Source organism: Cydia pomonella, chromosome 8, assembly GCF_033807575.1.
Source record: "Cydia pomonella isolate Wapato2018A chromosome 8, ilCydPomo1, whole genome shotgun sequence".
NCBI lineage: Eukaryota > Metazoa > Arthropoda > Insecta > Lepidoptera > Tortricidae > Cydia > Cydia pomonella.
Window position 1 is genome coordinate 8994194 of NC_084710.1, and position 26288 is coordinate 9020481.

Sequence of the window (26288 nt, forward strand, 5' to 3'; positions counted from 1 at the left end):
TAGATTGATGATTCTGTAGACTAGGGTGTAATTCTTAATTTCGGATACTTGGCGTTAAAGAAAGCAAAACAAATGATCTAAGACACAAAGCTGCTTTATTACTCCTTAAAAGAAACCTAATTATCTTCTTAAACTAATACAAATCTGCTTTGTTACTACTTAAACTACGCACTTACACAACAGAAAACGAGGTTCAACTTACAAAAAACAGAAAAAAAGAATAAGAAATAATAAGGAGTAAAGACATACATGCTTAATTTAGTATTTCAACATGGCAAGTTTACTTATGCACTGTTCAAGAGGTAGTTCATTCTGCATATAAGATTTTACTATATTGTCTATTTTGGAATCCATAATGGTGAATTTTTTCGCCCGTTGACGAAATATCGGTTTATCTAATTCATTTCGCAACAAGTTGAAATCGACTGTCATAGATTCGTCTTTCAAAACCGATATTAAGTATAGTACGTTCGCATTCGATTTAAATAGTTTGTTGATTTTGCTGTGCCACCCTTCTAGCACATTATTAGTCCTGTGCCGCTGTTGATAGCACGACAACAGGCTGAGTTTTGCAGTGCAAAACCAAGTGTCACCCATGTAAATGTTAAATAAGTCCATGTTTGGTAACGCCGGTGCTTGTTCAATAATGCTAAACCAGGCTTCGTTCATCTTTGAATGCGGAAGGTGAACTACAGCTTGGCACATCTTTACATAACGGCTGCCTTCCCTGCTAAGTGATATGCCTAATTTTTCGGCACGTAACCAAACGTTTTTAGCGAAATGAAAATAGCAGCCTTATCTTGACCTGTGGAAATATGGTTCGTAGTGCGTTAATTGGAGCTAATTCAAAGTCTGCTTTTACAACTTTTGGGTTAAAATCTGGTAGGATTTCTTTTATTTTATTAAACAATATTTCATATGTCACTTGCTGCTTATTTGTTAAAAGAGCATATACAAAAGGAACAACTTTTGTAAAATCCTTATCTGTACCGATGTCTCCGCACAATGTGTACAGCTGTGCGTATGGGTGTGGTACTATCTTAAACGTTCCATCCGCAAAAAAAGTCTCCACGTTTTTTATGTAATTTTTGCATGGAGGACTAATGAATATAAGGCATTCATCAGTCTGAAGACATAGAAAGTCACGAGCTAAATGCTCCGGGATGATCACATCCGATACATTTTCAAATGTGCAGAAAACGGAATTTCTTTTTTTATTTCTGTATAGTCCATCACGCTTGCTAAAAAATGATGGTACTTTGTCAGCATATTCAGGTGTACGAAATTTAGACATCGCTTTTTGAAATAATTGTGGCACCGGCCTGTAATCGGTGATTACTTTTGTTTTTAATTTAACGATGGATTTCTCTACCTCGATGCTTTCAAAGTCCGGCGTACAAGTATGCAGAGATTCTCGCACTATTTCCGTTTTAGTGGGATTAAGGACGATATTGCCGTTACAAAATTTCGTTGCACACGTGTAAACTGATGTCCCACAGCGATTCGTCCTATTGATGCGGTGTCTGTACCCTGACCTAATTAAAATTTTCCCCCCATGTGAACTATCGATAAATTCGAAACTACCCCGTCTACCACCAGCAGATCCAGGTTCATTCTCCATATTTTCTCTAAATATATATTTCTTCCTCTAAATATTATATCGGAATTCAATGTCACCGCACTTCAACGTCGCAATGACAGAGTATTGTCTATTATTCATTAGTCACATAGATAATATTTCAAGGAGTTTGATAGCACTTAAGGCTTAATCATACAAGTACAAAACGTGTTTTAAAAAAAATATTTCATTTAGTGCAAGCATCAAATTAACGTATCAATTTAATTAGAGTCCCAAACAAACATCGATCGCGGCGAAATGCGTCTACGGTAACATACTACACAATAAATTTAATTCTACAATTTAATTATACTAATGTCAAAAGCTACGCGAAAAAGTCGATCACGGCGAAATGCGTCTACGGTAACATACTATACAAAAAATGTAATACTACAATTTAATTCTACTAATGTCAAAAGCTACACGAAAAAGTGCGTCAAGTAAAAAAATCTAGTGATATCTTTTTCATTCAAGGTGAAATGCGATTCGGTGAATTACTACAACAATTTTATGCTTTTGGGGTACAGGTCTAACAAATCCATCTTGGCTATCGGCTGGGTGGCAGGCGGGATATTGTTAGAAATTTGTAATACCCTGGCGACTTTAAGTAGGTAGGGAGTCGCGCGGGAAAATGCAAGTCTTGCTAAGCGTTCTGATAATAATTTCCACTTTTGCTATTTTGGACACACACCGTCAGCTTAGTAGGTTTACATGAACATTGTATTAAAAATACAGTTTATTCGTCGATTTTTCTCAGTTATTTTTAATTCCGTCCAAATTATCGGTCCAATCAGACCAGCCGCGTATTTCCTGGTACAGCTTGCGGCCCGGGCTCTCCGTGGCGATGAGTTGCCGGGCGCCCACTAGTTTGTAATCGCTCTTCAGGTGTCCCTTGGTCACTCCGCACTTGATTAACGCCTTGGCGGCCGCCAGCGCTTGAGGGGTTGGCTTGTCATCTAGAAGTTAAAAGTACAACGGTTCATATCGGTCGATTAATTATCAAGTGTACAAATACAAGTAAATGCATCAAAAATTAATTAATGGGTAAATTAAAAAGAAATACGTTTTTACTTAGTACTTATAATTACTAATGATGTTTAAAAATTACCTAATGACGTAATCATATTATTTGTTACGTAAGTTTAAGTTTCTTAAAGCACATTGTTTTTGCTTTTAATAAATAAAAAAATACGTAAATTTATTTCGCTATGCTATAACGGCCTCCGTAGTCTAGTGGGTAGTCATTCCTGCCTACTTAACTGGAGGTCCCGGGTTCGAATCCCGGAATTTTTGTTCCTTACTTATGGATGAGAAACGATGAATGTGGGCTGAGAATGAGTGGGTTACTCGTCAAATGTCTTCTTTATGCTGATGACGATGGTACTGCTGGCGTCATCGGGTGAATAATTGCAGGAGATGGTAACTAAAATGCATAAGTCTTTTGAAAAGAAAGGAATGAAAATAAATGTGAGCAAGGCGAAATTAATAGTATTTGAAAAGGGAGAAAGTATTACAAACTGTGAAGTTTTGATTGGTCAAGAAAGAGTGGAACAAGTAAAAGAGTTATTGTATCTGGGAACCTTGTTCACTAGGGACGGTAAACATGACGAAGACATTGAAAGGAGAGCGAATGCTGGAAATCGTGTGAATGGGGCACTCAACGTTTTTATGAGCAGCCAGTAGGTGTCGCAAAAAGCACGGTTGGCTGTGCATAGAGGGGTATTGGTGCCTACACTTATGTATGGTAGCGGAAGTTGGATATGGCAGAAAAGGCATCAGAGTCAAGTGAATGCAGTGGAAATGAGAGCGTTGAGAAGTGTGTGTGGTCTAAAATTACCAGATAGAATTAGGAACAGTGTGATAAGGGAAAAGTGTGACAAAAATTGAGAAAGGTATGTTGAGATGGTTTGGCCACGTGGAAAGAATGAGTGACAGAAGGTTAACAAAGAGAGTGTATAAGGGAGAAGTAGAAGAGGAAGCTGGAAGGGGTCGACCTCGGCGGACTTTCTCTGATCAAATCGGGGAAAAAAGAAAGGCCAGGTCAAGAGGCCCTAAACCGACGAGCGTATATGAGGAATGTCATGAAAGTGAAGGAAGCGAAAGAGGTATATCAGGATCGTAGCAAGTGGAAATCCGTGGTCTCTGCCTACCCCTGCGGGAAATAGGCGTGATAGGGGGTATGTATGTATGTAACGGCCTTGTCTTTGGGTCATTCTCCAGATTTGTGCCTGCGTCTAAGCTCCGTCAAACCATACTAAATGTATGACAAGTTTGACGGAGTTAAGTCGGACTGCAGTCATATAATTTGAGAATGACCCCTTTACCTTACATTAACTTGAAGTTTGATACCTATTTGCACTTTTCCAAAGGGTACCAGGAGTATTTGGTATTAATTTTAGCCTGATACCCTCCACGCATTCCAGAGAAAAGGGGTCTTGATAGATGAACAAAAAAGTAATCTTATAAGGGTTCCATTTTTGCTGACGGAAAAGGAATTTTGAAGGCACGGAACCCTAAAAACGGAGCAAAGGAAATGCAACTTTACTCCTACTCGTTTTATGAATAACTAAAATTTCATTTAAGCGGAGTGTACATATGCATATTAGACCTTAGGAGGAAACTCATTAATTATGTACATAATTTAATATATTAACTATTAGAGCAATTATTTTGAGAGGAAACCACATTAGACTAATATTTTATACGGTCTCTTCATGACATCGCTAGCAAAAACATAACACACATACATAATTCATGTTAAACATACATAATTCATACTCAAAATTATACATTTATTAGCAGTTGTTACTATGCTACAACCCAAACATATGAGATCAACGTACGCATCTCTATCAATAATTATGTGCGCCTCGACACGTCTTTATCTAATTAATTCAGTTAGTATTTAGATACTGTCGCTGGCAAACAAGCATATGGCTTGTCTGATGATCAGCAGTCTCTGTAGCCATAGCGTATTATGGAAGCCTACAACTCCAGAGGTTTTATATATGATGTTGTTGTTATTGTTAGTCCTAGGACACCCCGGAGCAGCATAAGGCCTCCATAAGATCCTTCCACGCCTTTCTACCTTGAGCAACCTACTTGGCTTCGTTCCAGCTCAGTCCTACGGCTCGCAGCTCGTTATATATGATGCCAGCCAGAAATATTAGAATGCGACTTTCAGCGGTCACAACAGACACATCGCTATAATAACTTATCCTAAACAAACTTAATAGGTACGCAATATTAAATTTACGTTTCATCCATGGTCTACAGTAATTATGGGGTTCTTTAAAAAAGGTGTATACAGGTTTTAAAGGGTCGGCAACGCGCACATAACACCTCTGGAGTTGCAGGCGTCCATAGGCTGCGGTGACTGCTTACCATCAGGTGGATCATGAGGTATGCTTCTTTGCCACCGTCAGTATTAAAAAAATGGAAATTTATCTATCTAGAAAATAAGCGCACATATAAAGAAAATTATTTTAGAAAACAATCAACAATGAAACTATATAAGAATTTTAAAACAAGCCATATCTCAATTGTATAGTAGTGAAATATTTATTTTGTTCACCTCAAATAATAGAAAATCTGTAAACGTTAAATTAAGACGAAAAGACCACTATGATATTATTACCTTCGCCTTTGTCGTATTTAATTTAATCTGTAACTGTGTAACTCGTGTTTCTGTTTCTATGCGTACGTGAGTTATCCTTATTCATAAACACGCTAGGTACCTCAATTATTTTTATTGTAGAATGCTTTCCCTCTGCCTATCAGACAAGCTCAGAGCAAGCTTACATTCAAAAACAAGTTGCATAAGCACCTATTTGAAAACATTCGCGACTAAATGTCTGCGTGATATCTCACACTAGGTACATAATTATATATATATGTATGTTTATAAATATATATATATATATATATATATTATATATATATGTATATTTGCGTAAGTATAGTATCATAGTAGTCTCGACTTGTCTCTATTTCTATATCAACTCTTTACAATCCTGCACCAAACTGTTTCTGTTTAGCCCAATGGTTGACTGGTAGAGAATGCCTCAAGGCGTTAAGTCCGCCATTTGCCGTAAATTTGTGCAATAAAGATTAAATAAATAAATACATATATAAGTCAAAAGATTAAGAAATGATTATGAGCTAATTGAGGCTTGTGGCGTGTTTACAAATAAATGGATAAGGATAATTATAAAACAAATGAGTAAATGGGTCTTTTGTTAACCGCTTTATTATTCAAAGGTTCTCCCAAAACAAGGGCGTGTAAACAATTGCATGGAAATGAAATGAAAGGAGACTCATAAGCTATGCTAACCCAGTTGGTTAGAACAGTGGGACCGGTATCCCAGAAAGTTGCAAGTTCTAATCTGCTTGTTTGTTTAAAATTGAATTTTATTGGTAATGCTCTGCTTTGTTCAAAATTAATCGGTACAATTTTGTATGTAGTTTAGTACTTGAGAAAAGGTTTCAATATATATGATAAATCCATATAAACATAAAATTAGGTCTGTAATATGTATGTACAATACCAGCCAATAATATAACACCGCCATGTTTTTACGATATAATAATAATAATGCAGCCTAAATACACAGGCCTCCTCTCATACGCGAGAGGGCTTGGGCTATAGTCCCCATGCTAGCCCATGCGGATTGAGGACTTCACATACACCTTAGAATTTCTTCGCAGATGTATGCAGGTGTCCTCACGATGTTTTCCTTCACCGATATTTTTTGTACGATATAACTTTTTTATGTTTATGAGTAATTTCCACCTCACTACTTTAGATATTCTAAAAGCGTTCCTTTGTACGAGCGATGAGAAAAAAGGTCTCATGTAATGTTTTTTATAGAGGTTTTTTTTTAATGTGTGGTTTTATTAGTAATATTCTGATTTTCCTATTGTAATTCACAGTATTCCATTGCACTATTCATCATGTATATAAAATGACTAGCAACAATGACATGTAGCAATGTACAAACTAACTCATTTTGTTTACTCTATACAAGTTCATACAAAAACACACAAAGGTAATATATAATTATGTATATACACCGTGTTTTTATTGAATTCCGTTAACTTCGGGGTATCGGTAAGTACGTTTAAGGAAACTAAATGGCATAGTTAATTTTTAAAAAAAGGTTTTTTATTTATTTTTATTATTATTTTAATTTTTGTAAAAAGTAATTAAATTTTGCATATAGCGTTGTTGTAACACGAGCATTACGTTGAACCAAACAATTGAAAACTGTGACATATCAATGTCATTTCGAACATCAATTGTACGTTTTGTAGCAAATGTATTAACTCATACTAAACACTAATCAATATATAAAGAGCCCCTAAGCTAAGTGTACACGCTCGTAAAGGCCTTATAAGAAAAAAAAATATTATCTCCGAAATGGAATTAATTAGAATACCGGTGTCTTTGAGAAAGTTACTTAATTTAAGCTCAGGGATGCACCCTTGAGATTAACGGGAATAAAAAAAACACGGTGTATAATTATATAATTAAATGTATATAGTAGTAGTAAAACTTTTTATTGTGCAAAACTGAAAACAAATCAGGAAATAAAACACTCATCATTAGTACAAAGGCGAACGTATCCCTTTAAGGGATCTTTTCCAGTTAACTTTTGAGCAATTGAGGGACAATTGGAGACGGTAGACATCCGTAAAGATAAAGATAAAATAAAATAAAAAAGCGGCCAAGTGCGAGTCGGACTCGCGCATGAAGGGTTCCGTACCATTTAAGACGTATTAAAAAAAAACTACTTGCTAGATCTCGTACAAACCAATTTTCGGTGGAAGTTTGCATGGTAATGTATATCATATATTTTTTTTAGATTTTTCATTCTGTTATTTTAGAAGTTACAGGGGAGGGACACACATTTTTTCACTTTGGAAGTGTCTCTCGCGCAAACTATTCAGTTTAGAAAAAAATGATATTAGAAACCTAAATATCATTTTTGAAGACCTATCCATAGATACCCCACACGTCCCATACGTGATGAAAAAAGATTTTTTGAGTTTCAGTACTAAGTATGGGGAACCCCCAAAATTTATAGTTTTTTTTCTATTTTTGTGTGAACATCTTAATGCGGTTCATAGAATACATCCACTTACTAAGTTTGAACAGTATAGCTCTTATAGTTTCGGAAAAAAGTGGCTGTGACATAATCGGACAGGCAGACGGATATGACGAATCTATAAGGGTTCCGTTTTTTGCCATTTGGCTACGGAACCCTAAAAAGGTATTTATTTTACTATTATTTACATTTTTTATTTTATTTAATCATTACATATTATAAAACAAAGTCCCCGGCCGCATCTGTGTATATGTATGTTCGCGATAAGCCCAAAAACTACTAAACGGATTTTCATTCAATTATGACCTATCAATAGAGTGATTATTGAGAAACGTGTAGGTATATCCTCCCTCGGACCCTCCGGCTGTGGAATAGCTCCCTGCCGAGGTTTTTCAGAGGGTATACAATATAGGGTTCAAGTGTACAGGTTTTTAAAGGGTCGGCAACGCGCATGTAACACCTTTGGAGTTGCAGGCGTCCATAGGCTACGGTGACTGCTTACCATCAACGGGCCGTATGCTTGTTTGCCACCGACGTGGTATAATTTTTTTTTATTAAGGTTTTGTGTAACCCGTGCGAAGCCGGGGCGAGTCGCTAGTAGGTATAATATAATTTAAAAGTGAATCAGGCGTCGATATTATCTGATGTTAATGCTTCTCGAAACATTGTACCCAGATGATATTAATTTCATTGTTCAGATTAATTTCTACGTTTTCATGCTATTGTGAAGGAAATAACGATCAATACGCGTTCCAATACATTGTTATTCTCATCATAGGCGAGCGTTCGCCTCAACCCCTTCAAAACCAGGAGCCTGAATCAGATATAAAAGTCATGTTATGAAACGGTAATAGATATGATAGCTATCAACAATGACAACTGGTCCAGAAATTCATTACATACATACATATAATCACGCCTATTTCCTGGAGGGGTAGGCAGAGACCAGGGATTTTCACTTGCTACGATCCTGACATTCCTCATACACGCTCGCCGGTTTTGGGTGCTCTTGACCTGGCGTTTATTCAAGATTTCCCCAATTTGATCAGAAAAAGTCCGCCGAGGGCTACCCCTTCCAGTTCCCTCTTCTACTTCTCCCTTATACACTCTCTTTGTTAGCCTTCTTTAACTTACTCTGGTCCAAAAATGGGATCCAGTGTGATCTCAACACCAGTGTGAAGTTTAATGTAATAATGCGCATACGCAGGTAACTTACGAAGTACGCATAGTATATATGTAGTAACTATCCGACAGTTACCTATAGTTACTTGAGCAAATGCTCGCGATACGATCAGAATAACCCTGCAGTAATTAATTCTTTGTATTAACCTATTCAAATATCCTAATCGGCTTAGCACTTCAATGGGCTATAGTTTTAGTCTGAAATGTTGAATTTATTTATTGAAACCATTCAGTTTAAAAGAATCTATATTCATGGACGCCAGAATTTTAATTTTTTGATGAACGAGTTATGGCAAGAGGAGAGGCCTTTGGACAATACTAGCAGTGTGTTGGTAAGATCTTAAAAAGTTCAGTTAGTGTTTGTTTAAGTATATTTATTCGCGGTGTTTTTCTGTTTAGTGTAGTACTGGTACACTGTACTACAGTCTACAGGAACTTGCTGACGAAAAGCCAAATTCTCTCCAGTTTCTAATGCAGTCATTACTACGAGTATATTAGGGTTGTCCAAAAAATAGTTACGAATATTCCTTTTCCACAAGGTTCTTTTTTATCCCACATACATATAAATCATCTATGCCAAAATTTTCAGCAATCAATCATCATTTAGACCATGAAATGAAACAATTCTGCCATTTATAATGTATGAAAATAACCAATCATTCTGCTTTAGAGATATTTTAAGGGCCTACGCTAGCTGACGCGGGTGCACGGAGCGGACGAGCGGGTTAGCGAAAAATAGTATGAGCAACGCTAACTAAAGCGGACGCGTGCGGCGGATTTCACCTACAAATAGCACCCGCGTGCGTGCGCACGCGGCGGGCGTTCGCGTCAGCTAGCGTAGGCCCTAATGGCTCTTTTTACGTTTTATCTATTAGTTATAAGTATGGAAAAATATGCCCGTCAAATTGTTTACTTTCGGGTTAGTTTGTATTTTTTTGTTTGTATGAGATTTTTGCAAATCATTAACTAAATCATTAACAAATTAAATCACTAACTAAATCATTAACAAATGAGTTCAAATTTGGCACACAGATTACTATTTCATTATATAATAAAGGAACCCTTGTGAAGATAAAATTTATTCAACTTTTTTTCTCCATAGAAACTTGGGCCACTGTAGAGTATATATTTTATATGCTTTAAAAACACACTTTCTATCATACATCAACTTCACACATGTCCGAATGAGAGATAAAGTAATCAGTCAGTGTGACCTACGAGAACTCCATTAACTTGAAACATTTTGCATACGTTGTGTCAGGCCTACGCAAAACGTTTGAAACTATATCGCCATAGATAACCAATATATATCTAATGTATTAATTACGCACAGCTGTATTAAGCTAAGGGTCAATGTTTAATGGAACTAGCTCACATTCGGGTTCAAAATTTATCGTTAATCTAAAAGCTGGATAGAGTTGCAATGACTCGTATGATGTTGATGTATGGGAGTGGAATGTGAAATACCTCTTAGCTAAATAACAACAATGGAAATGCATCATTATGTAGAAATCTATTTTGAAAATGGGTCTATACTGTGTGTTCATCGCGTACAGGATTGCTATTTAAATTCGCAAGGCGCCTCTTATTCCTTCATGTGTCAAGTTAAAGATCGATCGCCGTATTTTATTTGCTATATTTGGTGCCATCCACAATGACGCGCCGATTTGTGAAATCTAACCTTTAATAACATGACAATACGAGTTAAGGCACGTGTCTTCGTGAATAACACAATCTATACTTTTGTAATACTGCGTAACACCATATAAGTGATAATAGGTAAGGTCCGACCGACATCTCGGTCTCGGTCTCGGCATTCTCGGCCAAAAATCAAGCCGAGATCTCGGTGTCGGCTCTCGGCCAAAATGGGCCGAGATTGTTGCCGAGACCAAGAATAGGCAATGAGTTATCATTGGTGAATTTGAATTTTCCCCGCACGAGCGCCCGTTTCTTAGCCTACGCGTTGGTTGCATCGCCCGGTTGGTGTGCCGTTTTTTGTGATTTTGATTGGTATCGTACCCACATTTTAAGCCAATTACTTATCAAATACTAAGTGGGGATCGGATAGGTGCGGTTGCAAGTAATGACTAGTTCATTTGGGTCTTTTCGTTTTGTGGTTATTGTTATTGATGAATAAATAAGTGTATATTGTTATCGGGATCTAACTTAGATTACCTTGTTGTGAGTAGGAGATGACACTGGATATTTTGATACTAAGTATATTTGTGTAAACGGCAAAACGCAAAGCAGTAGGTATGTACAAAACGACACCTGTGGCGGATATTTTGGTTTACAATATAGAACTCTTTATTTTGATTATTGTTATTGTACCTCTCTTTGTCCACATCCGTACTAAAAACCGGCCAAGTGTGTGTCGGACCACGCATAATGGAAGGTTCCGTACCTTCATACAATACAACAAAGCCGGCAACTTTAAGTGGCACTTTCGTCGTTTTAATAAGAAAATCAGTTTTTTTTATAACTCTTAAATGTCTTAACCTACCATATTCAAAATAATTTTCCTGAAAAATTATTTGTTTATTAAGCTTTATTATTTAGATATTTTTAAATGGTTTTGCTCTCCCAGTTCAAAAGATAAAGGGGATCACACAATTTTTTTTGGAGCGATTATTTCTAAAAGTATTTACTTAATCAAAAAAACGTTTTTAGCAACCTTTATGTATTTTTAAATACCTATCTAATGATAAGCCACATGATTTTTTTAAACTTTTAGTTACATTTATATGGAGTATATATTTGAAAATATATTTTACAAATTTTTTTCGAAACTAAGAAGCGACTTACATCATACATGTATGTACGCCTACGTTCCAAAGGTTATAAAATATATCGTATAGTTTTTGAGTAAAATGGCTGTGACGTAAGCACAGACCGACAGACATATGGACATGACGAAACTATAAGAGTTACATTTTTGCCATTTTGGCTACGGAACCCTAAAAATACTATTTAATAGCGCTACGGATTGATTATGATAACTTTTTTCTGATAAATCGTTGAATTTGAATTATAAAACATTTTTAGTGCAAAATTCGTCTTTTTTTTTCTATTTTATAAATTCTCGGTCTCGGTCTCGGTCTCGGCCGAGAATTCAATTGAATCTCGGTCTCGGTCTCGGTCTCGGTCTCGGCCGAGACAAAAAAACCGTTCTCGGTCGGACCTTATAATAGGTCATAAGAGAGGTATGGGGATTGTGAATGTCATCTCGCTTTGTGTGGTAGGGCACAGCACAGAGGATGTCATTCCAGATCTAGAGCAGAGCCCAACTGGGGAAAGTGAAGTCAACGATTGGCCGTATGACATTAAAAATAAATCGATTTCTCGAAAATATTGTACCTATTTTTTTATACTATGTCGGTGGCAAACAAGCATACGGCCTGCCTGATGGTAAGCAGTCTCCGTAGCCTATGTACACCTGCAACTCCAGAGGAGTTACATGCGCGTTGCCGACCCTAACCCCACCCCCCTCGTTGAGCTCTGGCAACCTTACTCACCGGCAGGAACACAACACTATGAGTAGGGTTTAGTGTTATTTGGCTACGGTTTTCTGTAAGGTGGAGGTTCCCCAGTTGGGCTCTGCTCTAGATCTGGAATGACATGTGCTGTGCCCTACCACACAAGGCGAGATGACATTTACATTGCCCATACCTCTCTTAAAAAATATAAACTTTACTCATCTGATCATCAGTTTGGTTGTATCCAACAGAAACCCGGGGTAAGCTTGGCATTCGTCGTTGAAAATCCAGTATGTGCGCGATTTTAATCAAATTAAATAATACCTTCTGTAGTTTGTTATTAGGTAACTATTTGTTAATCAAAAATCGAGCACATAACGGATTTGGCATTCTCAACGACGCAATGTGATCCTCAGCATTGATGATGGTATTAGTTTTTACAATAACCAACTGACTTGTTAAAATCTTTCCTGCCTCCTCACGGGACCGAATTAGAAAGCTACCGAAAAATATCAAATGATACTTCGTACCAGAGACGGGAATTCTCGTGGCATTTTTGAATTCTCATCTATCGACTTCCGATATACATATATCGATAAAATGTAGAATACAACATATTAAAGAAGATTAAAAGTAGAGATAATCCAGCAGGCGGTCTTATCGCTAAAGAGTGATGTCTTCCAGATACCTTTTGAATAGTTTAAAAAGGTGAAATAGAAATATGCAATAAAATAATGAAAATATATAGTTCATAATTTCACATTTATTTACTTCAGATCTTTTTTTTTCAATTTCTTGTTCAAAATCTGTTTCAGTGATAAGTATACCATTAGTTTCTTGATAAAATAAATAGATAGATAAATTAAATAGTCATATTTTTCCATATTATCTGGTTAAATTACATCTGTTACAGTTGAATTTACTATTAACCGTTATATTATATGTATTAGTTTTTAAATATGGTCTGTTCCACATTCTATCGATATACGTACCTATATCGGAAGTCGATGAACGAGAATTCCCTATGACAGTTCAAAAATGCCACGATAATTCCGAGCTCAGCTTCAAACATAATTACATATATTTCGAAAAACAAATCTATCGGTTCACACCGGTTGGCATCCATCAGCTATTTGAAGATGTAATATTGACGAACGTTACTCACTGTTAAAGTTGCCTATAAAAGCTATTCCGACGGACTTCCTGTTGTAGCCGTAGGTGTGGGCACCGACGTGGAGCCAGCCGGGACCTTCGTACACTTTGCCGTTTCCACCAATCAGGAATCTGAAATATTTCACCTTTGAGACCCAGTTGTTATCGTAAAATGATTGATGAAGATATCAGAATTCCCTTATACTTAAATTATAAATGCGAAACTAACTACAAAACTGATGGCGCTGTACTGTGCCATATGTTTTGCGGTCACTAAATTGTCAAACGTTAATTTTTGACATTCAGAGTTACCGCAAAATGTATGGATCTGTACAGCGCCATCTCGTTTACCTGTCAAATTCAAAGCACGAAACGTCTTGGATTTTACACATCTTACTCCATGTATCTTTGGAACGAGTTTAGTACATTTAGTAAGTATTATCTCGGTCAGTCGATGTTTGAAATGACATTGGTAATATCACAGTTTGTTTGGTTGAGTTAAAGGCATTATGCCCATGTTACAATTACAAGCACGCTACATTTAATTAATTCTATTTAAAAAATATTTTTTTTTAAATATCAACTATGCCATTTATCTTCCTTAAACCTACTTAACCCCGAAGCTAACGAAATTCAATAAAAACACGGTGTATTACTATTTTGTGATTAAGAAATTGCTCTTTCACTCATTCATAGTTTTCTCTGCCTTATTGGCTTTATGATGGACAGCAATCAATGGCCGTTAGTTATCGGATGGTTTCAGTGGGCAGTATAAAATAGAAGAGTTTTCAAATCAATATTTATTCAACATCGAACTATCAGTTCCTCCATCTCGCAATTTGCACAACCCAATTTACTGTGCTTTTCCAACCTTCTATCAGTCCTTGTACCTATTGTTTCTGATAGATATAGGTGGCCAACGAGCAGACAAATCGCCTTATGGTAAGCATGTAACATGGCTAACCTGCATAGTGTAGCCACCGTGCGCACTGACAGGTGGTAAAAAAAGTAAGCCTTTCCGCGCGTCTTTTGTTTTTTCTCATCATTTTTCAAATCAAATCTGAACATAAACTTTGATTGTATTTATTTAATGTTATTCGATGCTCATGACTTCATGAGTTATTTGTGATGAAAGTTAATAATTTATATGTGAGCTGCCCCTAACGCAGGTAAAATTTGTAAACCTAATTCAAATCTTATTTGTACGTCACTGGATTTTCTTACAAAATGAGGCTTCGAATAGGCTTCGAACGGAAATTTTAAGCACGCACGATTGTTGCAGCCCTTACTTCTTTCTCCAGACGTACGACGGCCGCTACTTATTTACCCGATTTTTGCTGCTAAAGTTTTTATCTGACGGTGCCTTGGTGAGCGCACTTTGTCGGACGGAAGAAAGACATCCGAAACCGCATTCGTTTGGCTCCGAGTTACCTCAGAAATCTACTGATCTATGGACGTTAAGGTTAGTGACTATCTTTTATTTATATACGGCTCACGTACTGACGGATAATAGTTTATTTTATTGTACCTACATACTTTAATTATTATATTGTTTTACTATAAGAACCTAGTTTTCATTTAGGTACCGCTATAGTTAGCTGGCTACAAACGATCTTACCATCGCCCACTCACAACACCAGAGCGTTGTAATTTTGTAAAGCGCATAATATCTGTTATGCAAAGAATCTTCATACCAAACGTATTACTTTTATCACTCCATAGCGACAACTTACTTGCCTAAAACAAAAGCGCATATCTACAATAAGAATTATGGTTCGAATTCGCATATCTTCAGTCGGTGAAACAAATTTGTCAGTAGAAAAAGGCGTGAATTTAAAATTTTCTATAGGACGATAACCCTACACGCATATATTTCTTTAAATTTGCGGCTTTTTAGGGTTCCGTAGTCAACTAGGAACTCTTATAGTTTCGCCATGTCCGTCTGTCTGTCTGTCTGTTTGTCTGTCTGTCTGTCTGTCTGTCTGACCGAGGCTTTGCTCCGTGGTCGTTAGTGCTAGAAAGCTGAAATTTGGCATGGATATATAAATCATTAAAGCCGACAAAGTCGTACAATAAAATCTAAAAATTTAATTCTTTTAGGGTACCTCTCCTACACGTAAAGCGGGCGTGAATTTTTTTTTTTCGCTTCAACCCTACAGTGTGGGCTATCGTTATCGTTGATAAAGTGAATATATTCGGAGATAATCGCTCCGAAAAAAAAAATGTGTCCCCCCCCTCTAACTTTTGAACCATAGGTCCAAAAAATATGAAAATAATCGTGGAAGTAGAGCTTAAGAAAGACATTAAATGAAAACTATAGCGGACATGATCAGTTTAGCTGTTTTTGAGTTATCGCAAAAAGTTTTCCCTTCATAGTAAAAAGACTTTAATTAGGTACTGATTATGCAAATTTGCCTATTTGTTTAACTTGGGTGAAAGGTTTACTTTAAGCTCCAGTTTAGCTTATTGTGACGGAAGAGTAACAACGGAACCCTACACTGAGCGTGGCCCGACATGCTCTTGGCCGATTTTTTACTGATGGAAATGGCGTAATAGACTATATAAAGAAATGTCAAGTGTTTAAGGGTTAATGTTCACTCCAGCGAGCAGTCTTCGTTGAATTGTCACTTTTATGAAATAAAATTGTAATAGTGTTAGCTACGGAGCCTGACAATGCGACGTTAGCACCCATGGGACCCGAAGGAGCGAGGACCGAATTCCAGCCTATTTCATCGTATACATTCGCTCGAGTAACGTCATAGATCCCATGACACGTGCTGTCAGGTTTTATTCGTATATTTCATGTGCCATTTTACTTAAGTCCTTTTCATTTCAGAACATTGTTTTAGATTTTGGTTGGTTGGTAGGTTGGTTTAAGTCTTCGAGCAACACCGGGAATGGAGACGGCATTCATACTGCATATTTCCCCTCTGCCGAAGCATAGGTACAACCGTACCTATGGCGGTGCATGTTGTGACTCGTCCGTACACAAAAGAAGATGTCATTTTCTATGTATTTGTGTCGTCTTTACAGATTGGATTGTGTATGTATGTAGGGACTGAGAAGTGCGACTGTGTGCACGTCCCCCCCCCCCCCCCCCCCGCAAAAAATGGCAAAATGATTTGTTCGGTAAGATATCGCTTGGGCTCCTCCCTTCCGACGTGTCGAGAGCCGGTGTTGCTCGAAGGTTTAGATAGATACTTCCTTAAGAACTAAAAAAAGCAATTGTTATAAAATTGAATACAATACGTTTTGACATTAACTGATCAATGTTTATTTGTACAATATTACAGTCAAAAATCCAATTAATAAATAGTAGAGTAACTGCTATAGTTATTGGCCACTACTAGGGTTTGCACGACGGATCTAAAATGTATGGGAAGATGTGAATCTGGATCCAGATCTGGATAATTTCATACATTTCGGATCCGGATTGCAAACCTTAGCCACTACATTGTCCCAGTACAATTGGCCACTCTTAGCAATAAGACTTCTATTGGCTTGTTTATTTCTGATTCGTTAGGAGTGGCCAATTACTTTATAGTGGCCAATAACTAAAACGCACTGATCAATTATTTTAATTATTCTTGCAACAAAATTTATGGCAGGATATTTCTCGCATCTCGAGAGCCTAATCATCAGGGGTCGGACAAAAAGTGCGGATGACGTAAAAATTACGTAATCTTACACACAGGATGATGTTTGAGTTTGTATTTAAACTTCCGTGTGACATGTAGTAACAAAGTAGTATTAATGAAGTAACAAAATAATCGTAAATAAATCCATGGAATTAATAATACAGGTGGTAGGGTGATGTAGTGAATAAAATAAATTTCACGAAACTTAAATTGTTACCGTAAGGTATAATTATTTGAAATTAGTTAGAACAAGTCTGTGGGATCCTCAGATAAATAGGTTTAATAGTCAAAAGTGGGAACAGTAGGTAAGATTAGTAAAAATAAAAAAAGATAATTTGATGTTATTATACTTATTATTTAATGAAATTATGCATAGATGACTATTTTTGTCCGACAAAAAGTATGGTAACTGTTTTTGCATATTCACCATCCATGCATTTTTTATGAAATTACGGAAGTTTTCATTTTGTAGTTGCACCCAGGGTATGTTTGCTGCTATCATAAAATTTGTAAGGTTCATATTAAATTCACTTTGGCCTTTTTTTTCTACGTTTCCGACATGTTTGGTTGTAGATTGCTTACCTTCGTTGGTATATCTTGATTACAGCAAGAGCAGTATACGTGTTTGTCACGTACCTTCAAAAACGGAAAATTGCCACAATATTCGAGTAAAGATGACATTTTAGAGCGTTTTCTTATACATTAGTAAATATAAATTTTAGCTAAATATAATCGTGAAGATACAATAGCTAAACAATAACGAAGTCAATTTATTGTTCATCTGATTGACAATGTGTCAGTCAAAAACGTACTTACTCATTTCAAGTGGCGATATCGTTTAATAAAGAGGTTGATAAATGATAAGTGATAATTGTTTATGAAAATCAAAAATACTATTTGAAATCACCTATAAGTGGTTTGACGTCATCCGCACTTTTTGTACGACCCCTGCTAATCATAAAATAAGAAAGAAGAAAATGTGTCTTTCTTAGATGGGAAGACCATTGCCTTAGTTAACGCGCACAATTAAAACTTTCATGATGAATAAAGTTCTATATTTCACAACTATAAATACAGAAATAATTATAAAGTTTGCTAAGGTAAGTAAATAGGCGTTTGAAAGGGAAAAGTTATAGTAGAATCGACCCCTTTGTTGGCAATTTGTAGGAACTTATAAAACTCAAACCTACAATTTCAGTTTGAATAATAACAAATTGTTTTGAACATAGTACGTAATTATATGAAAGGTAAACAACCTGTTTCTAGGCTGATGTTCCATATCTATTACAATAATTACAATAATGTTTGTGATATTTTGTTGAACTTGTCAACCTATAATAATACTAGCGTATTAACAGTGGCAAACAAGAATTAATGAACGAGTGCGAATTGAAGCCCGAAACCGAAGGTGAGGGCCTAATTATTATGATGAGTTCGTAATTTCTGTCCCGCCTGTGATTAAAACTTTGTGTGCCACGTAGTTTTAATCACAGTTATAAGGAATAGTTATTTGTGCAATAAGAGAGGAAAGTTAGTTTTTCTTGAGAGTGTTGATTTTGAGTCCCGAGCACAGATCATATAATACTAGTAGTCCCGAGTAAGCGAAAGATGCTATAATTGAATCACGAGTGAAGCGATTGATTCTAAGTTAGAATCTTGAGCGTAGCGAGGGACTCAAAAACACGAGATATAAAACAACTTTGCTCTCGCGTCACACATAGGTACAACTTTTCACCTCGGTAGTGAGAACATATTAAAGGTTAATAAAATTCAACATAAAGTAAAGTTTTTATTCCTGTATTCATGGCCTTCACTAAATTGAAAAGCTACATTGTCTCATTCCCTGGAGTGACGAAAGTAGGCTTGTTCGAGCTGCTGAGGTGAAAAAATAGGAATAAATAAAACGTCTGCAAACGTACGCAATTACGTTAATTACAGGCCTAACAGAAAAAATTACCATACTTGCCGCAAAACTGAGACCGAAATGCTCTCCTTTACCCTTGTTAAGATCAACAGAGAGTAAAAGAGATGGCATTATGACCTGACTCGCCACTTAGTTTTGCGGCAAGTATAAGCCCCACAGTAAACTTAAGCTTGTGTTATGGTTACTAAGTCAACGATATATATACAAATACTTAAATATATAGAAAACACCAATCACCCAGGAACAAATATCTGTGCTCATTACACAAATAAATGCCTTAACCGAAATTTGAACCTCCTCTTTCCTAGGCAGGGTCACTATCAACTAGATTAGAAGGTCGTTGACCACTAGCGGCTCGCCCTAAAGAGCGCTTGTGCAGTGCACTCCCATAAATAATCATAATGAAATTATAGTACCCAATTAATATAATACTACTTATTCATAATTAATTTATCTATCGTCAACAAGTCAATAGTAGTTAAATAAGTAATTATTATTCATTATAAGTTCATAGCCAGCCTATGACTACTCACCTACAGCTATAATTTCATACGTAACGCGTGAAGCGGAGCGCCTAATTAGGCTCCTATGAAAAAGATTTAGTACATTGAATCAATAGGGTATTCCATAAGAGCGAAAGAGAAGTTTCGCCGCAGTTCCGCACGTGAAACAGAAGATTTTCTATGAAGAAAGACGTAAAATTGGAGCGGCGCGCCTAGAGCCCGTTTGACCTTGCGCCCTCGACGAATGCGCGCGCACTCCGCGCGCCATGTTGTCATTTGTTTGAAAACATACGTAAAAGGTATGTTTTAAAGTACGCTTAGTATTTTTTTAAATACGCGCGGGACTGCAATTTTGGCTTTATTCATTCTAAATAATTGGACAAGAATTCAGAAAGTGAGTGCACATAATTTATTTGTAGTAATGTGTTTAAAAATGAATTAATATAACGTGACATTCATAAAATAATGCGAAAAAACTTGGCCGGATTGGACGAAAACCGATATCTATAGGTATTTTGCGAGGGTTAATAGATTGTGTAATTTTAGTTTTTTCTTTAATGTAAGTGAACACCCGCAATATATGTATAGTCACCGGCCGCCGCTGCCGTTGACTGTGTAGGTATCACAGTACAGCAAGATTCTTCAAATTTACTTACGAAGGCCCCAAGTCCCAGTAGCTGAGCTGGTCCAAGAAGTACGTCTGCAGGTTTCGAACCTGCTCCGCGCAGCCCTGGTCCGTGCTGCACGTGGGGCTGACCGTGTGCATGATGATGACCAGACCGACAGGCCGCGGCAAGTACTCCACTCGGGTCGGGCTTAGACCGTCCCATTGCTCTCTCGTTACTACTCCGCAATCTAGAAAATACACTCATTTTTCATTTAAATCGAGGATGTGAAAAAACTGTCACTTCAGTTGATTGGATTTTTGATTAGAAATGGCGGGACTTTTAACTTTTAAACCGATTCAAGGTAAACTGACGTTTTCAATTTGTCGACCGTTTTATACTTACTTTTTAATGCAGTTTTTTAAACAATCGTTTACAAATTTCCGCAATAATAATTTTGGTAACGCTTTTAATCCGTTTTCTTATAAGTATTTAATATCGGCATTATAGGTTTTATACGAATAATGTATATATAATAGAAGGCCTACCGCGAACACCGAAGTTCATAATTCGCGGGCGTCTTTCTCGTTTCAGAATCAAAATCAGAACTTTTATTGGTAAAATTAATATTATTTTACATGTCAGGAATTGGGTAAGTAAGGTAAGGTAAGTATTGGGTAAGTACTTACTAATGTTTACAAGATATGTCACAACAATATTAAAATGTTAATTACGCCGTAATTAGAGTGATAGAGAAAGATGCTCGCAATTTGCGAACTTCGGCGTTCGCGGTAGGCCCTCAGATGACTAAAATAAAGCTAACTAAGCGCCATAGTTCATGGCATACAACGACTATATCGTATTTGGGCATTTATAGAAGTGTTGGCATCTACCATTTGCTTTTTTCGACAAACCATAAATCCCTATATTTGGGTTATTTTAATTCAGACTCTCAAATACTACTAACTGATTTAACCTCATAAGGTCCACCATACAAAATTTTCCTATTTTTAATTTGAATCTTGTAGTACCTATAGTAAATAAGGGTTAATTTCGTTTGTTTAAGAAGGCCATGAAACAAAAGAAATGCTCTTTTATTTGGTTTATGAAATATTCTAATTAGATTGAAACGGAGTGTACAGTCAACCAATTTGATTCCTAGGCCACTATAGAACCATGCCATATTGCCATAATGACTTCTACGACAGTGCTTATTGAGTGATGCGTGTCAAGTATCTAGTAGTTAAAGGGACAAGGTTCTATAGTGGCCTAGGATTCTAATTGGTTGACTGTACATTGTAAGGCATATCGGGCCTGACGAGGTAAAAAAAAAGTTTAGTGTTGCCTTTTCACATACATTTCGTATGGACCGTAACAAAACTGACCTCAAAATTTGTATGGTGTAAATAATACTTTTTTAATTATTTTAAAGATAAGGATAGTTTATTTTCCAAGTAGGCATATTACATTACAACGCGTTTAATCAATAGTTCTCGTGATTCTGAGTCGAAATAACCCAAGAGTTGTTAGTTCTACGTAAAAAGTAAAGGGTTTATACACTTTTTCTGATAACCCCCATTTTCCCAAAACTTTTTAAACATAGCTTCTAAAATTAAATTTCAAATTAGTTCTGTACGTAACTATGGTATAATCTAGACTAGTGTGTTTTTAGGGTTCCGTAGCCAAATGGCAAAAAACGGAACCCTTATAGATTCGTCATGTCCGTCTGTCTGTCCGATTCTGTCACAAAATTCAAAATTCAAAATTCAAAAATTTATTCTGCAAGTAGGCCTCAAGGGCTCTTTTACAAGTCAATACAACATTTATAGTAACATCATATAGTGACATGAAAAATACATAGGTAACAACATTTATAAATACAACAGCCAATACCTGGGTAAACATTACATTATAATAATCTTAAAATAAATAATTAATACAATACAATAGAGATGTATAGTCTCTATGGTTAAAAACACATTAAATCTGGAGATTTAAAAGGTCCCCAATGTCAGAGTACTAATACTAATAAAATTTGGAGGTGTAAAGTCTCTCCAAGTGTCAAAATAAAATTTATACTAAATAAATAAACCGCGTCTGGACTGTTAAACTAGCAGTCTCATAAACTAATGCTACATTCTGTACATAACTAGTATGTACCAAGTCAAGTATATTATACAATATGACAGAGACGTATAGTCTCCACGGTTAATACATTAAGTTTGGAGATGTATAAGGTCCCCACGGTCTGAGAAAAATAATAATACACAATAATAAGATTTGGAGGTGTAAAGGTTCTCCAAATGTCAAAGAATAAAAAAATAAAAAATTGTATGAAATACATATTTCACGTCAAGAGACTGTTAAGCTAACAATCTTAAAACTAGTTCTACAGAATACATAACTACTATGTATTTAATATGTCAATGTCATCATCAAAATAACTAAAACATAACAAACATTAATACATAAGGTTGAACAGCTAGAAACAACAGCGCCATATGCCTCTCCGGGACACTGCACGCAAAACTATTACAGCTTTTGAGAATGGATACTTGGCCATGATTCCGTGTCTCCCAAGTAGTCATCTATTTTATAGTATCCCTTTTTGAGAAGTGCATTTTTGACGTATTGCTTGAATGAAGTATAGGGCAGGTTCCATGCCTCTAAGGGTACTTTGTTATAAAATGTTACACAGTTTCCCATGAACGATTTTTTAACTTTCTGTAGACGAAACTTGGAGACTACTAACTTATGTTTATTTCGCGTATTATAACTATGGATATCGGACAGTTTCTTAAAGGACTTTATATTCTTATGCGTATACATTATCACATCTAGTATGTATTGTGAAGCTACTGTGAGAATATCTATTTCCTTGAATCGTTCTCTCAGTGAGTCACGAGAAGCCATGTTATAAATAGATCTGATTGCCCTCTTCTGAAGAACGAAGATGGTTTCTATGTCAGCTGCTTTGCCCCACGCCATTATGCCATAAGACATAATACTGTGAAAGTAACTGAAGTAAACTAGGCGAGCTGTCTCCACGTCAGTAAACTGCCTGATTCTTCTTACTGCATACGCGGCAGAGCTCAACCTTTTCGCCAGGGCAGATATGTGAGGGGCCCATTGCAGTTTACTATCTAAAGTAAGGCCCAGAAAACCGTATTCTCGACAAGGTCCAGCGTTTCGCCATTTAATGTGATGATAGTTTCAGATTTTCTTACATTCGGCAGCGAAAATTTGACACATTTCGTCTTTTTCGCATTAAGAAGTAAGTTATTTGCTGTGAACCATTCTAGTACCTTTTCCAAAGTTTCATTGACTTGGCTATAATCGCTCAGTTTCCTGTCAACTTTGAAAATTAGTGAGGTGTCATCAGCAAATAAGACTATCTCACATTTATGTTTTACAAGGTTCGGCAGATCATTTATATATACAAGGAAGAGAAAAGGACCCAAAATTGAACCCTGTGGAACTCCGAGCTTTACAGTCATTCCAGTAGACTCCGTTCCATTTACAACCACTTTCTGGGTTCTTTGGTTTAAGTAAGACTTAACAAGGCTTAGAGCTTCCGTTGACAGACCGTAGTGCTTCAGCTTGTGTAGAAGTGTGTCATGCTCCACGCAATCAAATGCTTTGGACAGATCGCAGAAGACACCTATAGCATCTAGCGAGTGTTCCCAGGCGTCGTATATGTGCTTGATTAGTACAGAGGCGGCATCAGTCATCGAACGACCTCTTGTAAAACCAAATTGCTGATCTTGAAGTAGTTCATTCGAGTTGAAATGTCGAAGCAATTGGTTTAATACAATTTTTTCAAACACTTTACTGAGAACAGGAAGTATTGAAATAGGTCTAAAATTTCCAAGGTCATCTTTGCTGCCCGCTTTAAATAGAGGAATGACCTTACTGTACTTCATCAGATCGGGAAATACACATTCTCTAACACAAGCATTAAATATATTGGCCAAATACGGTGCCACTACGTCGATTACAGATTGCATGACTTTCACAGAGATCCCCCAAAGGTCCTCAGTATTCTTTAATTTCAAGGACTTGAACGTTTTAATGATTTCATGGGGGTCAGTATATTGGAAGTATAATTCCATGCTGCATTTCTTGACATTGTTTGTATCTAAGTAAACACCAGCCTTTGCTACAGAGGAGTTCAAGTTCCGTGTAGCATCTGTGGCTATTTGCACAGCCACTGTGCCACTGTGGCACAGCCACTTTTTTCCGAAACTATAAGAGCTATACTGTTCAAACTTAGTAAGTGGATGTATTCTATGAACCGCATTAAGATGTTCACACAAAAATAGAAAAAAAACAATAAATTTTGGGGGTTCCCCATACTTAGAACTGAAACTCAAAAAATCTTTTTTCATCAAACCCATACGTGTGGGGTATCTATGGATAGGTCTTCAAAAATGATATTGAGGTTTCTAATATAATTTTTTTCTAAAATGAATAGTTTGCGCGAGAGACACTTCCAAAGTGGTAAAATGTGCCCCCCCCCCCGTAACTTCTAAAATAACACAATGAAAAATCTAAAAAAAATATATGATATACATTGCCATGTAAACTTCCACCGAAAATTGGTTTGAACGAGATCTAGTAAGTAGTTTTTTTTTTAATACGTCATGAAATTAAAAAAAAAAAATTTTTTTCATCATACCCATACATGTGGGTTATCTATGGATAGGTCTTCAAAAATGATATTAAGGTTGCTAATATCATTTTTTTCTAAACTGAATAGTTTGCGCGAGAGACACTTCCAAAGTGAAAAAAATGTGTGTCCAAAGTGGTAAAATGTTGAACAAGATCTAGCAAGTAGTTTTTTTTAATACGTCTCAAATGGTACAGAACCCTTCATGCGCGAGTCGGATTCGCACTTGGCCGCTTTTTTTAATTCGTTCATTTCAAAGGTGCATTCCTGAGCTTAAATTAAGTAAATTTTTCAAAGAAACTGGTACTCTAATTAACCCCACTTTGGTGATAATTCATGATTTATTTTTATCTGTTAAGGCCCCTACGAGCATATACATTTACCTTAGGGCCTGTTTACATAATTATTAGTGTTTAGTATGAGTTTTTATAGTAAGTATATACATTTGCTTGGTACTAAACGCAAGTACTATCTCGGACGATCGGTATTCGAAATATCATTGATTTTAATTGTTTGTTGGATTTAAATATAATGTCCGTGTTACAGCCACGTTATTAATTACTTTTTACCAAAAAAAATTAACAATGCCATTCAGTTTCCATTAATTTACTTAGCCATACCCCGAAGTTACCGGAGTTTAAAAAAATACAGTGAAAAAATTATATAGCCTTAAGGGCCTGTTTCACAATGTCCAAGTAAAGTATTGGACAGCAAATTAACAAATAAACTAACTGCCAGATAAAACTTCCAGCAAAACTTAGCACTTTATATACCAGTTAAGCTTATTGAAGATTGTGAAACGCCAACGATGACTTTATTCATCAGATATGTGGCAAATAGCTTATTTAGGACTTTACTTGAACATAGTGAAACAGGCCCTAAAAATAACTAATATACCTGCCAGTACAAAGTCTCTTTGTAATATCACAACCACAAACACACTCAGTATTCGAATCATGTTAAATATTTGCAACGACCGGCTTAGTCGAGCGGCGCAGGAGCACTAATAAACTAAAACAACAATGTTCAGTCTCAGTCGTCTCAGAGCGATAAACTTTAACATAGGATCTATGCATCCTTATCTTGCACATGTGTTGTATGAGGCGTGATAAATATAAAATACTAACTACTGTCAGTGAATTCGGTTGCGTGGCATGCCGATGATTGGTAAAAACTATCCTATTAGACCGCGAGCCAGGAACAGATTTCCATAACCAATTGCCGCCGCGAAAACTCGTATAGTGGTTATGTGTGATGAACTCTCGTGGACGTCAGCTGCTGCTCCGTTGGTGGATTGAGGAATGGCAGCAAAAAAATTAGTTTTCGCTTCCCGTTTGATACTTTGACAGATGATAGTTTGGATGCTATTGTTATTTTAAAAAATCATCAGCCGGTTGTATCGCGGCAGTAAGAA

General features: G+C 36.4%; 1 protein-coding gene across 1 annotated transcript; it reads right to left on the reverse strand.

Moving 5' to 3' along the window:
- Positions 1-78: 78 nt before the first annotated feature.
- LOC133520497 (peptidoglycan recognition protein-like) lies at positions 79-25915 on the reverse strand. Its single transcript, XM_061854941.1, has 4 exons — positions 25772-25915; positions 20257-20455; positions 13549-13667; positions 79-2574 (listed from the first exon to the last, which is right to left on the reverse strand). Exons 1-4 carry the CDS (start codon positions 25830-25832, stop codon positions 2372-2374), a joined length of 582 nt encoding a protein of 193 aa, XP_061710925.1. The 5' UTR covers positions 25833-25915; the 3' UTR covers positions 79-2371.
- Positions 25916-26288: the final 373 nt, after the last annotated feature.

What these genes read in the sequence shown, in the direction of transcription:
- LOC133520497 (XM_061854941.1), bottom strand. Translation starts at nt 25,832, where the DNA reads ATGATTCGAATACTGAGTGTGTTTGTGGTTGTGATATTACAAAGAGAC. An exon ending in AAGAGACTTTGTACTGGCAG is followed by an intron (nt 20,456 to 25,771) that starts GTATATTAGTTA and finishes TGTATTTTCTAG; the next exon opens with ATTGCGGAGTAGTAACGAGA. An exon ending in TTTTATAGGCAACTTTAACA is followed by an intron (nt 2,575 to 13,548) that starts GTGAGTAACGTT and finishes TTTAACTTCTAG; the next exon opens with ATGACAAGCCAACCCCTCAA.